Here is a 17,963-nt window from a genome sequence, read left to right on the forward strand (position 1 = left end):
TTCACTACCCATGACATGATGAAGATGGTAGTTACACCATATAATTTGCTGATACATACAAAATCCTTTCATTGCATATTTGCCGACAATACCTTCCATCTATTATTCATACCTATATGAGAAAGTAAAAATCCTAACTAGCACAAATGACTAATACAGAATCACCTGGTACAGCTGCTAAGCCATGAACCATGCAAACTGCAGGAAGATGGTGTGGGGGTGGGGTGGGAATAGTATGGGGAGACAGCAGTATTTAAAGAAATTTTCTTTTGGACTGTACAGGGCAAACACATGCGCATGATGAAAAGTCAGTGATCTTTTGTTAAATAAATATATTTATATATATATAAATATATACTATTTTTATCATATATTTGTTAGAACAATTTTCAGGTAAATGCACCATTAATTCTAATATTTTTTTTTATATATATCTGTTGTAAATTTGGTCCTATGTCATACACAGGTCTTGTTTAGGGAACAGTACTGCCACAGTAACAACAAGATATCTTAAAACACATTTTTTTTCCATTTTCAGAAAACATTTCCTTCAAAATGTGGTTTAATCAAAAGTAAAATTATTTACGTAGATATATTATAAAGAAAAGCTTTCTAACAAAAGTTTCATACGTCATCGACCTAGAAACTCAAAACAATTGAAAACATGAAAACCTTGTTAAAGCTACTCACACACAGATGAAGTAAAAATTATCAGTATCCTGGTATATTATTAACCTAAGTTTTACATAGATGGTAAACCTTGAAATCATTTCATTTTGTGGGCATAAAATAATGTGGTTTTGACCAAACACTGAGCTGCTACCTTTTGTTGGGGACATAACATCAAATATATATATTATAAATGGGATTTTTCGTTCTTCATTGGGACTTTCATAATATCACAGACTTACACAACTGCAGAATTCAGGAAATCAAATTGGAAAAAGCATATTGAACATAACTGCATAAAGACATCTGGGTAATATCAGACTTGTTCATAGAGCTTACCGGTACACACATTTCTGAACATGGTATTCTCAAATACATACAGATAACTAAGTTTATACCAAAGGCCTGTTGAAATACAATGCTACTGTTTTAAACAATGCGAGAAATTTTCGCTGTAAACTAAAAATGTGTGATTAAGTTGCTTTAGATTTTTGTGGCAGGAAAACCGCCACTTGTGGCTGGTGGTCACATGCGAGCAAAAGCCATTCAATCAAGGGCATACACATTGACCTGACCACAGCTTAAAATTTCACCAACCAAATTATATGAATGATATAAATGAACAAAATATGATTGGATAATTTCAACAAAAGGTAATTAGCCAGCTTTTCTTACACCAAACGGATGTGATCCCGGTGTGCCTTGTTAATGCTTTAACAAAGATCTCATTCTGATGAGAGAACTGGCCAGAACTATGCATATTGCATGTGCAGCACACTACAAACTGACCTATGAGTCCTTGCATCACAAAATCTTGGATGTGCACCACACTATAGACTGGCCTATGCAATATTACATTTCAATATTTGACCTTGGATGTGCAACACTACAAACTGACCTAAGTGACCTGGCATTACAAAATCTTGACTTTGGATGTACAACACCCTATAAACTGACCTATGTGACCTTGCACATCAATATTTTGACCTTGGACATGCAAAACACTACAAGCTAACCTATGTGACCTTGCATCACAAAATCTTGACATTATTTGCACAACACACATCAAATTGACCTGTGACTTCGCATTATAAAATCTTGACTTTGGATTTGCAACACACTATCAATTAACCTAAGTGACCTTGCATTACAATATCTTGACACTGGATACTCAACACACTTTAAATCAAGCTATGTGACCTGGCATTACAATGTCTGGACCTTGGATGTGCAAAACATTCCAAAGAAACTTTATACTGTAATAACTTGAAATTGTGCAACAAATTCAAGATTGACCTTTGTGACCTTACATCAAGTTTCCTGACCTTGGCAATACATTCAAAATTGACATTTATGACCTTACATTGCAATATCTTAACCTTGGAAATGCAACTCTTCATAATGTAACCTTTGGATATCAATGTGCAAATTATTGCAAACTGATCTTTATATCTTTGAACATGCAACATATAATAATATAACACTTGGTCTTCAGTGTGTAAGTTACTGCAGTGACCTGATTAAGCTTGAAATGTTGCCAGCAATATTTTAACCTAACATGTACAAAACAGTCAAAATTGATTTTAAGTCAAATCTATATCAAGTGACAACAGAGACAGACTGAAAGTATATAAAGATTTAACCTAAAATCCTAAGTGCACAGTGGCACTATGTAAGAAACACTGGTGCAAAAGTGTCGGATCTTGTGCCATGATGAGGAACATCTATTTCAAGTCTGAAGCAACTGCAATAAGTTATTAAAAAGATAATGTGAAAGTGTATCAAATCTTTAACCAAATCTTGATGCAGAATTGAGGCTTACTCAAGGGTAAACAGGACAGCTCACCATATACTTTCACCTAGTAGGGCTATAAATCTTTGCCCTTATCAGGAGTGCAAACCTGAATGAGAGCTATGTACAGGTTATAAAACTGAGTTTGGAGACCAGTCTCACAATGCAATTCTACCATTGGTCAATTTCAAAACTGAGCACAAAATCAACCAATCAGATGCTGGAAATTTTAGTCTGGTCTCAAAATTCAGATTTGTAATGCTGTACCTGCATTCTAGCCCAACAAATGCAACACAGACCATGACCTGAAAAAACACTCATGTCGGCAAGATATATTGCTGAATAATATAACTAAGAAAACCAATCCTAAATGTCTTCCATCCAAATCATAACATCTACACCACATCCTCATGTGTTACTATTTAAGTACTTTATTCTAGGAAAAAAATTTCAAGGTGTAATATTATCAAATAACTGAGCCTGTGTTCATAACAAAGAGTCGTGTTTCAAGAGATTCAGCAAATATCCCTTTATTTAGTCACTACTTTCAACCAGATATGCTTTAGAAGCTAAAATGATAAAAAGAAAACTATGTCACTGTGCACTGGGTCACATTTTTTTGTTGAAATACAATTGTACAGGTAGAAGCAATCCATCAAATTTTTCAAATATTTTCATTTAGGCCAAGTGAATGTTTTTTTTATTCTTCTTTTTAAACTATTCAAATTCATGAAATTTTAACATATTTTTATAAGAATCTGCTTTTCATGTATTTATTTATTTAGTGTTGCATATGTAAACAAGAGCTGTCTCCGTAGGATGACACATGCCCCCGATGGCACTTTGAATAAATAGTTATGGCCGATGTTAGAGTTTAGGACCTTTGACCTATGGAGCTGGGTCTTGCACGCGACACATCGTCTTACTGTGTCACACATTCATGCATAGTTATTTTAAAATCCATGCATGAATGACAAAGATATGGACCGGACATGCCCATCAATGCACTATCATGAAAAATGATCTTTAAGTCTAAGTGTGACCTTGACCTTTGAGCTACGGACCTGGGTCTTGCGTGTGACATGTCGTCTTATTGTGGTACACATTCATGCCAAGTTTAATTGAAAATCCATCCATCGATGACAAAGATATGGACCGGACACGCCCATCAATGCACTATCCTTTAACGTCTAAGTGTGACCTTGACCTTTGAGCTACTGACCTGGGTCTTGCGCACTGCACGTCGTCTTACTGTGGTACACATTCATGCCAAGTTATTTGAAAATCCATCCATCGATGACAAAGATATGGACCGGACATGCCCATCAATGCACTATCCTTTAACGTCTAAGTGTGACCTTGACCTTTGAGCTACGGACCTGGATCTTGCGCACTGCACGTCGTCTTACTGTGGTACACAATCATGCCAAGTTATTTGAAAATCCATCCATCGATGACAAAGATATGGACCGGACACGAAAATTGCGGACAGACCGACAGACTGACAGACCGACAGACAGACGGTTCAAAAACTATATGCCTCCCTTCGGGGGCATAAAAATTGTGTGCACTTGCTGTTGAATAAAGATAATCGGATGTATCTAAACCCACAGGGAATGCTTAGAAACTAATGTTGTATCCTATTTCACCCTTTTATAGAAAATGAATGAAAATAGTTGATGTCATTTGAAATTATTTACATTTGTCATGATTTTGGGTTAGATTATGGTACATAATAAATGGTTATATTCACTTTAAATTTGGTTATTTATGCACCACTCATAATTTCATCTAACCACTTTTTCAGTACTTATCTTGCTAAGGTGGTAGAAGGGGGTGGAATAAGGATCTTGAACAACTTTTTCTTTTTTGCTTCAAATTTTTTAAGAAAACATTTTTTTAATTTAACCAACTAAAATTAAAGGTCTTTTATTATTACAGTAGGAACCAACTAAATTTTGAAAACACCTTTTCTGATTGCCAAAAGTGTTATTTTATAAGAAATTCTTTGTTAAATACCGTCCCATGTAAATTTTGTAATTTTTTTCTTCTTTGTCAAAATCTTTACAAAACTTTTACAGAAAAATATTGCTTTAATGCTAAATAAAATTTCCTGAAAGCTAAACAAAAAAGATTTTTAATGATTAGTTAAAAATCAATTAGAATTATAATGTTAACTCATTTAATTTCTAGGGCATGAATTTTTGTAATTCTTAGCCAAAATTAGTAAATTTTGACTTTTAAACATAAAGTGAACGGAAAACTTACTGCTAAATTGAGATTTCAATTTCGTAGATTGAGTAAACCATGAAATCCACAAAAATTAATCCCCCACAAAAACTTATTATATCACAGTATTCAGAAGTCTAAAAAGCTCCTATTACTGCCCGCAGAATTAAAATGATGCATAGTATCAATATTTTTATCAAATATCAAAAAAAAAGAAACTGATGAGGGAAAAATAATCTGTTACAAAATCTGTAGAACAAACCAAACGGTAGAAGATGAATTTCTGAATTTAAAAAGGGGAAAGCATCACTTCATAAAGTGCAGAATCAGCAATTTTTCTGTGCAGGAAGCACTGGCTCGTTAAGATAGCACCTTGTCTCACTGTGTCCTATATATAAGACAAACTATTTAAAAATCACATATATGAAAACCACATGTTTTATTTATACACAAAGAACAAGTTTTCTCTTTATCAAAGACTCCCACTCTACTTTTTCTATATACTTCTGTACTGAATAGAGACAAGTACAGAATCTTTACTGGCTCCTCCCCTTTATACCATATTGTTCATTTTAAGAATGCCTTCCACTAAATACCGTATTAATCACGTTAAGAGCAGCTTTCTCGTAAATATGTATTAATCCTAACAACTTCTCCTTAATATCTGAAAACTTCTTAATCCAAACAATCCACTCCTCAAAAGGCATACTTTACTTTAAGAAGCTTTTCTCAGAAAATAATTTAAGAACTATCAACATTTATGCTATACACTATACCATTCGCTGTGTGAAAGTCCCTCTCTATATATAGCTTCCCCCACTTAAGACCACTTTAAAGACCCTTTGCTCTATACATGGCTAAAGCATGATACATCGCCATTTTTAGAAATTACTCTCCCTGACACCTTAAGCCAGGCTCTACAGAAACACATTCTATTAATTAATATTAATAATATTTTAATATTTTTATTCCTATCTATTAATGAACTCTAATATATGTCGTCCCTTTTAAGCTTTATCATTTACAGGCCCAATACAGCCTCTTCCTCCCCTTCCCTTCCCTTATCATAAACACATGAACTGCTTTAAAAATTTCAATCCATGAGATATATTCAAATTTTCTGAAATTGCAATGTCTGTATATAACACTTTTCATAAAAACATACAAATTATCACATTTTTTGTAAAAGCCTCTGCTGCAAAGCAACTATGCTAAAAAAAATTCTTATGACAATTTGTCGAGAACATTTGTGACGGGGAATCTTTTATGGCAACTATGGTTCAGAAATAAAGGTTAGAGATAGGGCTCTCTGTGTTATGTAAGTCAATAAGTTATTATGTCACTGGTACACACATCATAAACATGTGCTTATAATTATGGAAAAAAAAGAAACAGCAAGTTGACTTTTTATCAACAGTTTATCTCCACGGCAACATTGCACACTTTAAGATTATTTTTTTCTCATTTTATCTTTTGTAACTGAAGTCTGCAGAATGCCTGAAACAGGATGGTACTATTAACTGCAAGCATAAAAATGTCTTTGATCACAAATCATTTATATCATTTTCATGGTCAAAGGGAGATAATTCACACTATCAAAAGTTTCACACCACAAGTTAATTGGACTAAGGGAGACAACTACAGACTTTTTTAAACATTTTACATGGTCAAGAAAATGGTCTTGGCATAATACATAGCAGTTGCTAAATAAAGGTATAATGGGGTTGGTGACACATTTCTAACCTGGTAACCCAACGGAATGTACGGTTATCTGACCATCTTTGTCGATAGACATGCTCTGGCCCCCAACTTGTAACTGCTGGTTTCCATCAAGAGAATAGTTACTCGGGATCTGTATGGTAGCTTGAGTTGTCCCTCCATCACTTGTGGCAATTGCCAATGCCTGTTCTATCATAAATACATCACAGACTTGTGCCTTATGCTCCTGTAATATCAAACTCGGCTTCAAAATTCACACACAACAGATGATTCAATATCTGTAGATTAGGACCCCTTTTATTCTATTTCTAAAAGTTAATTAGAGTTTCCATATTTTTCTTGTAAAAATGTTTCTGAATACATTTTGGACAAATTCGAAACTTTTGCCCGCCTATCAAATATCAGTAAAAAGACCTATTGTGAATCTTTACAAAATACAGGTTTGTGCCTTTACAAGCTTTCCATATGTAGGTTACATGTATCTATTCCAAAAGGAGGTAAAAACTACTAATCATTGAAAAACTGATGGTTTTACCATTAATCAGTGAAAAAGGAATCGTTTCACTATAAATCAGTGAAAAGGAATGGTTTCACTATAAATCAGTGAAAAACAAATGGTTTCACTATCAGTCAAGGAATGAAAACATGCTGTGCTGCACCCACAAGACAGGGATAATCCTGGCAGTCAAAAAACTGTGCATTAGATACAGGTATCTATGGAAGTTGGAACATTTATTGTTCATTGTAATATATACACTTCAGAAATTTAGAACTTTAAACGTATCACACACAAGATAATTTAGAATAATGTAAATAAAATGAAATGTAAAACATCAGATATAAGATATGAACTGAGGTCGGAGTAGTTTTCATTCTGAAATGAAATACATTGGTTGAGTTAAAAGTATGTATAGCCCTTGACTCACACACACCTTTAACATGACTATGTATTTCATATTCCTGAGAAAATGGGAAATAAAACTGTAATTCACTTCATAAATAGAATAAAGGGAAATTATACCTTGAATAACTGTTCAGATCTGAACACCATTCCACATTTATCACAGATAAGTGATTTACAGTCGGTATGTTTACGCTCAATATGTTTACGTATATCTGTAAATGTGTACCCGTAAAAATCACAAACTCCACACTTGTAGTCTCGTTGTCCATTATGCCTGAAATATGTAATCAAATCAATTCAAAGACTCGTAAGAACTTCAATATAAAACTAAATGTGTGTCCATAGGACAGAGGTGTCCCCACACCTGTCACTGTACATGCATGATTTTATGACTCAACGTTTAATATTTTTTAAGATGTTTGCAACACAAACATAAGAACTTAATGTGCATTTTTCACTTAGTGAAGGGCCAAAACTCTGGCCTATTACAGTAAAATCCCAAAGAGAACATCGGATACAAAACTTCATATCCTATAAAACAATCTTCTAATGTTTTACGACTCTAGGTCAAGTACATTTTGCAGTCAAGTACATTTTGCAGCACAAACTTTTATTTAAAAAAAAAAAACAAAAAAAAAAAACAAAAAAAAAAAAAAAAACTCAGGTGCACAAATTCACACGCTGGATAATATTCCTACATGATTTCATGACGCTAGGTGATTTTTTAAAGATCTATGCAGGCAACACAAGCACTTCATGTGTATTTTTCACTAAGTCAAGGACCATAACTCCAATCTCGCTGAGTGAACACCAGGTGAGCAACTTCATCCGTAATGTTTTATGACTCTAAGTAAAATACTTTTTGAGATACGAGTGACACAAACTTGTATCCCATTTATGCATATTTTTGACAATCAACGGCCATAAATCTGGTCTGACTGACAAAAATCCAGAACAAAATCCCATGTGCACATCTTCACATGCTGAATAATATTCCTATGATGTTTAATGACCCTATGTAAATTACTTTTTTTTAGATATGAGCGACACAACTTTTATGCCTTTTTATGCATAATTTTTTATTAAGTCAAGGGCCATAATTCTGGTCTGACTTAGTGATATCTCTAACAAAACCCCAGATGCACAACTTCACATGCTAAGTAACATTCCTGTAATGTTTCATACTACTGGGTCAAATACTTTTTGAAATACATGAGATACAAACTTAGGCCCTTTTATGCATATTTTAGACTAAGTCAAGGGCCATAACTTGGGTCTGACTGTGTGGAATCCAAGTTAAAACCCCTGGTGCACTGCTTCCCATGCTGAATAACAATTCTGTGAGGTTTTATGACTCTAGGTCAAATACTTTTGAGATATGAATGATACAAATTTGGACAAACAGACAGACAGTAGGATAAGGGCAACTGTAAGTGACCCCCCCCCCCCCCCCCCCCCCCCCCCCCCCAAAAAAAAAAAAAAAAAAAAAAAAAAAAGAAATGGGGGTGGGCACAAATTGTTTTCTCGCATATACCCATGGTCACCTAAAATATTTCTGTGTTACCTAAACATAGAAGACTCAGTACATACTGCAGGTTAAGCCACCGGAGTGAAATGCAATGTAGCAGAGCAAATATTTTGGCGTTATCCAACAAGTTGGTAAAAATCTGCCAAGTGGTTTATTACAAAGTTATTGTCTTCACTTTTTTTTGTCTATATGACCAGAGCAGTGGACTGGCTGAAACAAATATTTATGGAAAAAAAATAAAGAAATGGCATCAAAAAGAGCAAAACCTGTAGTCTTTGAGACAGTACTAGGCCTACAATGAGGAGATCTCACCGATATTTTTACCATAATATTTGAAGCAATTCATATACACAACACTGCTATCTATGCAGCACTGCCACCTTAACAAGACATTTTGCTTGTACAGTAAGCAGTGTAATCAACAGCCACCCATCACCTGAGTGTTGAAATTTAGATCATGTATACCATGTAACTTATAGAAAGTTATTTGGGGACTTATTTCTGGTTGATACATATGTACACATAATAAATCTTCTAATGCTACACTTTTGCTGATATCTTATTAATAACTTACCATTTTTCAAATTTTACAAACAATTAGAAAAATCTGTTGGAGCAACAACAGGATCTGATTAAACAATCATATATTTTATTTATTTTAATACCTCATGGCATTTCTATAAAGTTGCAAAGTACAAATTGATAAATAAAATGTTTGTTTGTTTGTTTTGGGTTTAACGCCGTTTTTCAACAGTATTTCAGTCATGTAACGGCGGGCAGTTAACCTAACCAGTGTTCCTGGATTCTGTACCAGTACAAACCTGTTCTCCGCAAGTAACTGCCAACTTCCCCACATGAATCAGAGGTGGACTAATGATTTCAGACACAATGTCGTTTATCAAATAGTCACGGAGAACATACGCCCCGCCCGAGGATCGAACTCACGACCCCGCGATCCGTAGACCGACGCTCTACCTATTGAGCTAAGCGGGCGGGCGATAAATAAAATGCATTTATCTAAGTAACTCCCTACATTTTTGTGGTTACTTGCAGTCATAATAACTATTCCAACATGAACTTCAGCAAGCTGACCAGGCAAAGGTCTCAACATTTCAAAAGGAGGGGTAAGTCATCTCTCAACATTTTTGAAAAGCTAAAAAAAATGAACATCCGCAAATGTTTGACAATTATTTGATACAGGATTTCCTTGTTTGATAGTTTTAAAAGTCAGAGATACTTTATACATCATAATTGTTATGAGTATATAAAAATGTTCATTACAGTAATCAAACTTGTTCCTGATTAGTGTTATATGAGCAAACTTGTATTACATGGACACAAAGTTATTATCAGATGAAGTAGATTTGTTTAACAGAAATTCTGTATGACATTCAAAATGTTACTGTCAAATGTATGCTACATTTGGTAAATGTACTTTGTCAAAAAAAAAAAAAAAATCAATTATTGTATTAGAAAATTTGTTCAGAGCAAAATTTATTCTTTGAGGGTTGCTGCTGTACTGCAGCTTGTAGACTGGTCAGATTGGTCATTGCTAGGTGCTGTTGCCATGCCGATGCTTGTTCTGTTACTGGTGAAAGCTAAAAGAATTCATCAATATATAGGTGAAATGGCATATTTTGTGCAACCTCTCATATATCATGTATATACAGCAATAAATACTGTTTAGCTATACAATGTACACTTTAATAAGTTTGATTCCTTGCTCAGAAATATCAAACTTGTGAGACCATTCTCAGAATATAGCCATGCTACTAGTCATTTTCAAGATTGTGCTCAGAAACGACCAATCAGAAACCAGAGTGTTCACATAAATTTGAACCTGAAGACCAGTCTTACAGAACAACTACGCCACTGATTGTATTCAATTTGTGACAAGACCAAACAATCCGATATTACACCATTGAGACTAAACACATTTCATCATTATTTCCTCTCTAAATCATACCTTTTCATATGCAGCTCCTTGTTTTTGATATGTCTGAAAGACTTGTTACATATGCTACACTGGTGTTTGGGGTCCTCATGTACAAGAAGATGTTTCACTATGTCCGACTTCTCACAACCCCTGAAAAATATCCACAAGTAAGACACAACTTTTAAGACTATAAGTTTTATTTTGTTGAGCTTCAAGTCGAACAGTGACTTTCTAATTATACAGGTGGATGACAACCCCAAAGGTGTTACTCCAAGCATTATTTCAGGTAGGGGTAGGCATCTTTATAGAACCACCATCATTCAACAAGCCTAATAGATAGTTTCCTCAAATGAAATAATTCAACACTTTGAGTTTCCCAACTATAAAAGCCAGTTATTTGAAGTTGGCAATCCTGTCCACTTGATCATGAAAGACATTTCCATACACATCATCTTAAATGTATCAACAATCTTTAATAATCTATATTTACCAATTTTGTTTTTAACCCTTATCATGCTGGACATGACTGATTCTACTTTTGCGACCAGTGCAGACCAAGATCAGCCTGCATATCCGTGCAGTCTGATCATGATCTACACTGTTCGCTCTTCAGTTAGTTTCTTTTTGGTAAGCACCCCTTAATGGTTCTGTCCAAATTGACAGATGGACCTGTTCATTATAGAAATTTAGCAAGGTGAGGGTTAAGTAATTGACAACTTCTCCACAAGAAATACATATGAAGTAACCCAATTTGATGTAATGTCAAATTATCATGACAAGGAATATTTCAGTCTTTCACATTTTTATAGGCTCTTTTCAACTTTTCCTGTACTTCCATTAAAAACTGAACAGTGGTGTTCAGGTATAGCATCAACATGACAAGTTCAAATCCCGGTAAGAGCAGAACTGAATGCAAGTACATCATGCTATAGAATCCAATCACCCAGCACAGCTAACAAAAGTTGTGAGAACACTTTTTTCAAATCAATAAATGAGCCGTGCCATAAGAAAACCAACATAGTGGGTTTGCGACCAGCATGGATCCAGACCAGCCTGCGCATCCGCGCCGTCTGGTCAGGATCCATGCTGTTCGCTTTAAAAGCCTATTGCAATTATAGAAACCGTTAGCGAACAGCATGGATCCTGACCAGACTGCGCGGATGCGCAGGCTGGTCTGGATCTATGCTGGTCGCAAACCCAATATGTTGGTTTTCCCATGGCTTGGCTCAAATATAATCTGCCTTACCTGTACTGACACTGGGGGCATTTGAAAGGTTTCTCAGGGTCGTGTATTCTGAGATGACGTTTAAGATGAGCCTTTCTTGTAAACTTTTTACTGCATACATTGCATTCAAACAGAACCTCTGCTGGCATGTGAACCATTTTAACATGCATTTTCAACACATACTGGTCCTGAAAGAGAAGGAGAGATATGCAACAATTTCATGCATATTCTTTACAAAGAAAAGGAAAGTAAATGACCATTTTTCTTTTCATTTGAAACAACAGACAAGACTGTGGCAGAAAAACAAAGGTTTTTTCAAGTTGACTAAAGGTGACTGAAAAACAGCTAGATCTGTTTGCTTGGAAGTTCCTTCAAAATTCCTTTATTTACACACATCTCATCTATTCTTCTTTGGTAATCATCTCTGAAACAATGAACTTAGCTCCACGCTTATGAAACTAAGAACGGAGAAAAGTCGGGTTTTGAGACTTGCCTTCAATCTCAAGATTTATATCTTGGATTCAAATCTGTCTGAAAATGAATGAGAAGACACGGTAGTTATTCCAGATGCACATGGATAGTCAAGAACAAATGTGTAACGCATTTCTCGATATTCTGATGAGACAAGAAAAATGAAGTCTGAGACAGACAAGTGCTTCTGAAATTATACATCACTATGAATCATGAGGTTGCAGATTTGATTCCAGAATGAGGCGACTGTTCTTCATCATGATAATCTGACGAACGACGATGTGCCTGAAGTCATTTGTCCTCAATGTCTGATTCTTGTAAGGAAGTTATCTATTACTTGCACAGAACATGTTTGTACTGTTAGAGAAATCAGGAACACTTCTTATTTTAATGAGTGCCATAACATAACTGAAATACTTTCGAAAAATGATGCTAAACCCAGTTCAAACAAACATTCAAAATTTAATATACTGGTAGTCTATTTGTTTATTGTGCTTAATGTCACATTTACACAACGCCTGGTCATAAGGCAACTTTCCAGCTTTTCATGTTCAAGAACCCCTCTATGTATTAATTCAGGCATCAGTGAGCACTATGGTAGAACCACAGACCTTTCATAAACCAGTTGGATGGCTCCATCAAATGAAGAAGAGACTTCGAACGCATAGTACTGAGGGGCAAGTGATTCAAAATCAATGACTTTAACTACTCGGCTGAAACGGCTCCCAAAAATTTAATATAACAAATACCGAAACTTACCTTATAAACTTTACCACATACATCACACTTGCAGCCAACCTGCGTGTGTCTCATAGTATGACGTTTGATAATGTATGCATGTTCCGCCATGTGATCACAGTAACTACAGATGCATCGTGGGTGATTCTTCTGTAATTGTATAATTTAATCTCTAGAATACAGTTTTATACTTGGTCAAGAAAAATCAAATTTCTATATAAAACCTTCACATTTTCATTCAATTTCATGCTGTGGTATGTCATACAGGTCTTTGCAACCTTTTTCTAAGTAATTTATAGTACTGAATTCTTAAGAGTATAAAGGAATAGACTTTATTTTGTTTGTTTTTGGTGGACTTTAAAACCACACCTGTCTTGTTCAGGTCATATACAGACTTTCCAGGTGGATGGTTGAAATAGATATAAGGTGCATCCCCAGATGTTATTTCTGGCCATAAGCAGGCATCTTGGTAGAAGCATAAACCATATGCCAGCCAGCTTGATGACTTTTCTGCCTAACCCCCTGAGCTGGATTCAAACCTACTAAGGCGGATAGAATCATGTTGGCACTAATCACAGAACAACATGTTTGAAATTTAACCAGTGAAAAATGAGATAAGTCTGATCTTTAAGATATTTACTTACCTTAAAGTGTTCAATAAGGACTTCCTTTTCAAAAGAGGCAAACTTGCAGCATTTACATTTTATAACTTCCTCATGTGTTAGAATATGATCTTGGTATTGCTGTTCATAGTAACCTTGAAAATCACACATCGAACATTTCATTTTCTCTAGGTGGGCATCTGAGGCTTTCAGTCCTGAAATATATAAATAAGATATAACCAAATATGCCTCTGTAACACTGATATGGAAAAATACAATAAAGGTATCTGTTGCTTTTAGTCTGGAAAAAGATTATAAAGTTTATAGCTAGGTGGGCATCCGAGATTTTCAGTCTTGAAAAACATGAAGCATATAACTGAAGTACCGGTAAGTAGGCATCTGAAGCTCAAGTCCTGAAAAACATGAAGTATATAACTAAAGTAAGTAAGCATTTGAAGTTTCAAGTCCTGAAAAACATGAAGTATATAACTAAAGTAAGTAAGCATTTGAAGTTTCAAGTCCTGAAAAACATGAAGTATATAACTAAAGTAAGTACACATCTGAAGCTTCAAGTCCTGAAAAACATGAAGTATATAACTAAAGTAAGTATGCATCTGAAGCTTCAAGTCCTGAAAAACATGAAGTATATAACTAAAGTAAGTATGCATTTGAAGCTTCAAGTCCTGAAAAACATGAAGTATATAACTAAAGTAAGTAGGCATCTGAAGCTTCAAGTCCTGAAAAACATTAAGTATATAACTAAAGTAAGTATGCATCTGAAGCTTCAAAGCTTCAAGTCTTGAAAAACATGAAGTATATAACTAAAGTAAGTATGCATTTGAAGCTTCAAGTCCTGAAAAACATGAAGTATATAACTAAAGTAAGTACGCATCTGAAGCTTCAAGTCCTGAAAAACATGAAGTATATAACTAAAGTAAGTACGCATCTGAAGCTTCAAGTCCTGAAAAACATGAAGTATATAACTAAAGTAAGTACGCTTCTGAAGCTTCAAGTCCTGAAAATCATGAAGTATATAACTAAAGTAAGTAAGCATCTGAAGCTTCAAGTCTTGAAAAACATGAAGTATATAACTAAAGAAAGTATGCATTTGAAGTTTCAAGTCCTGAAAAACATGAAGTATATAACTAAAGTAAGTAAGCATTTGAAGCTTCAAGTCTTGAAAAACATGAAGTATATAACTAAAGTAAGTATGCATTTGAAGTTTCAAGTCCTGAAAAACATGAAGTATATAACTAAAGAAAGTATGCATCTGAAGCTTCAAGTCTTGAAAAACATGAAGTATATAACTAAAGAAAGTACGCATCTGAAGCTTCAAGTCTTGAAAAACATGAAGTATATAACTAAAATAAGTAAGCATTTGAAGTTTCAAGTCCTGAAAAACATGAAGTATATAACTAAAATAAGTACGCATCTGAAGCTCAAGTCCTGAAAAACATGAAGTATATAACTAAAGTAAGTAAGCATTTGAAGCTTCAAGTCCTGAAAAACATGAAGTATATAACTAAAATAAGTACGCATCTGAAGCTCAAGTCCTGAAAAACATGAAGTATATAACTAAAGTAAGTACGCATCTGAAGCTTCAAGTCCTGAAAAACATGAAGTATTTAACTAAGAAAATATACTAAGTGGGTATCTGAGGTAAGTCTTGAAAAACATAATATAGCTTATTGAGTGGTGTGTTTTATTACTTGACAACAGAAATAAATCTCAGCTTTTTTCTTTCTCAGAAATCTGTGTTTAAAGTAGACAAATCAAAAGAACAAACTACAGACTGACATTTTATAGGAGTTATACAAAGTTATAGAGTCAAGTGGTAAGAAAGATTGTAACTAGGAAGCATTGGAAACCAGCAATAAGAACATGTATATAACATCCGATCCTGAAAACACAGAACATGTGAGTTAAGTAGGAATGTTGGTCAACACAGTAAAATTACATTTCAACTGTATTTTTTTAAGCTACAAATATTCAACTTAATATATATCAGTTGCTGTCAGCCCTTCTCCTAGAAAATGTCTGAAAAGCGTGCCTTTAATTTCAGGGGGCAAAAAACTGCAAAAGAGAGGAAATTTCTGGAATTTGAAGAAGGCATATCAAATTTATCTGCAATCTTAAGTTTCCGGTGTTTGCGGTTCCGGCTGGTTTCCAGATCAACGACACAACATGTGCTTGACATCATGTCGCATCTGAGTCACTCAACAATACAATTTGTCTTCATTATACAGTTAAATATATAGGCTATATACTTCGAGATGTCAGCCACTGTATCCTAATTAAAGAAGGAAACTACCGTTACTGCTGCCACTGTAACAATTAAATGAGAAGTTGGGGGTGGCAGACGGAACACAGCGTAAATGTTTCATTTGTCCTTGTAACCGTTTTCATTGAAATGCCAAAAGATTTCATATTTATGGCCAAAATGGCTGTTTAACGGGTATTTCAAACTTTTGAACATTTAACCCTTATCATGCTAGACATGATTGATTCTGCCTTTGCGACTAGTGTAGATCTTGATCAGCCTACACATCTGTGCAGTCTGATAAAGATTCGCACTGTTCGCCATTCAGTCAGTATATTTTTGGTAAGCACCCCTTTTAACAGTTTATGGTATTGACAAAATTGAAAGATGGACAAGTTCATTATATAAATTTAGCAAGGTTAGAGTTAATATGTTGGAATTTCGTTTGTTTGTTGGGATTTAATATCGTGGATTGACACAACAATAGAAACAATTAAACAAATCCTCCACAAATACTAATCACTATACAATATATCAATATAAAGAGGCATAATCTGTCATCCTTTTATACATGGACTTAATTATTTTCAAACTAGAGAGAGGATGTATTACTTAACATTGTTAACAATATTTAACTTTTTTTGAAAAAAAAAATCACCACAACTGGCACACACAGTAGTTAATATATAAACACTCTATTCCACAGTTCATAAAATCATATTAAAAATGAAAGCCATTCAAAACAAGAGCACCGCAATGCAGAGCAATATATGCCCAAAGGTATGACCTTTGACCTCTAAGTGTGACCTAGACCTTGAAGCGAGCCATCTGAAACATGCGCTCTGCATGTTGTCTTGATTTGGTGAACATTTGTGCCAAGTTTCTTTTAAATCTTTCAAGCAATTCAAGAGTTACTGAACTGGCGTAAAACAAAGTCATATGACCTTTGGACCCTAAGTGTGACCTTGAACTTGAAGCAAGCCATCCGATACATGCACTCTTCATGTCATCTCGATGTAGTGAACATTTGTGTCAAGTTTCTTCGAAATTCTTCAAGGGGTTTACAGAGTGGACATGAAATGGCCAACGGACGGACAGACACCGGCGTCATAACTTAATGCATCCCTTCGGGCATATAAAGATAAATTGAAAGTGTCCTATACCTTGCTTCATGTCAAAACACATGGATCTGAACAGAAAAGGTTTCACAAGTATTTTAACAACAGTCATGTAACTGTAGATCTGGTTGAAATTTCAAGGTTCTGAATTTTGACACTTCAAGCTGCTTATAAAAAATATCATAAAAAAATCTTCAAGTACATGTTCATGTATGAATGCTTAATCTCTCTATCAAATCAAAGAGTTAGTAAGGTTTCGTGACTTTGTCATCAAAACTTATAAGTGTCAGTAACAATACATATTGTTATATAAAATTAGTAAAGACTAATTTCAATAAACAGGGAAACTGAGTCACAGGTGCTTAACCTGATTTAATTATAATAAGGAAAACAAACATACGGAAGGAAGGTCAAGCCTGGTGTAGCTACAAAGAGGCAACCATTACACTTTCCTCTGTCAGAGTGTCCCAAAGTACCATTTTTTAACCTTTAGCCTGCTGCTGGCAAGTGATTCTGCCTTTGCGACCAGTGCAGACCAAGACCAGCCTTTACATGCTGATCATGGTCTGCTCTGTTTGCCATTCAGTCAGTATCTTTTTGGTAAGCATCCGTTTTAACAGTTAATGGTACTGTCCAAATTCAAAGATGGACAAGTTCATTCTAGAAATTTAGCATGGTAATGGTTAAAAGCTAAGTTTAGTACCAGTCTATGTTAGTCTGTTTGTTTGTGTCCGGTATAGCACCATTTTCGTAACACTTTTTCAGTTACTTA

General features: G+C 34.7%; 1 protein-coding gene across 1 annotated transcript in view; it reads right to left on the bottom strand.

Annotated features, from left to right (window-relative positions):
• The window catches only part of LOC123551614 (zinc finger protein 236-like), a 144,299-nt gene that overhangs the window by 83,446 nt on the left and 42,890 nt on the right, over positions 1–17,963 (bottom strand). The window contains exons 15-20 of the mRNA XM_045340660.2: positions 13,856–14,028; positions 13,233–13,361; positions 12,024–12,190; positions 10,808–10,927; positions 7,431–7,587; positions 6,434–6,635 (exon numbers count right to left, since the gene is read on the bottom strand). Coding sequence (XP_045196595.2) covers positions 6,434–6,635; positions 7,431–7,587; positions 10,808–10,927; positions 12,024–12,190; positions 13,233–13,361; positions 13,856–14,028 — 948 coding nt within the window. The remainder of the gene's footprint in view (positions 1–6,433; positions 6,636–7,430; positions 7,588–10,807; positions 10,928–12,023; positions 12,191–13,232; positions 13,362–13,855; positions 14,029–17,963) is intronic.

The sequence above is a fragment of the Mercenaria mercenaria genome, chromosome 4, assembly GCF_021730395.1.
Source record: "Mercenaria mercenaria strain notata chromosome 4, MADL_Memer_1, whole genome shotgun sequence".
NCBI classification, from domain to species: Eukaryota; Metazoa; Mollusca; class Bivalvia; order Venerida; family Veneridae; genus Mercenaria; species Mercenaria mercenaria.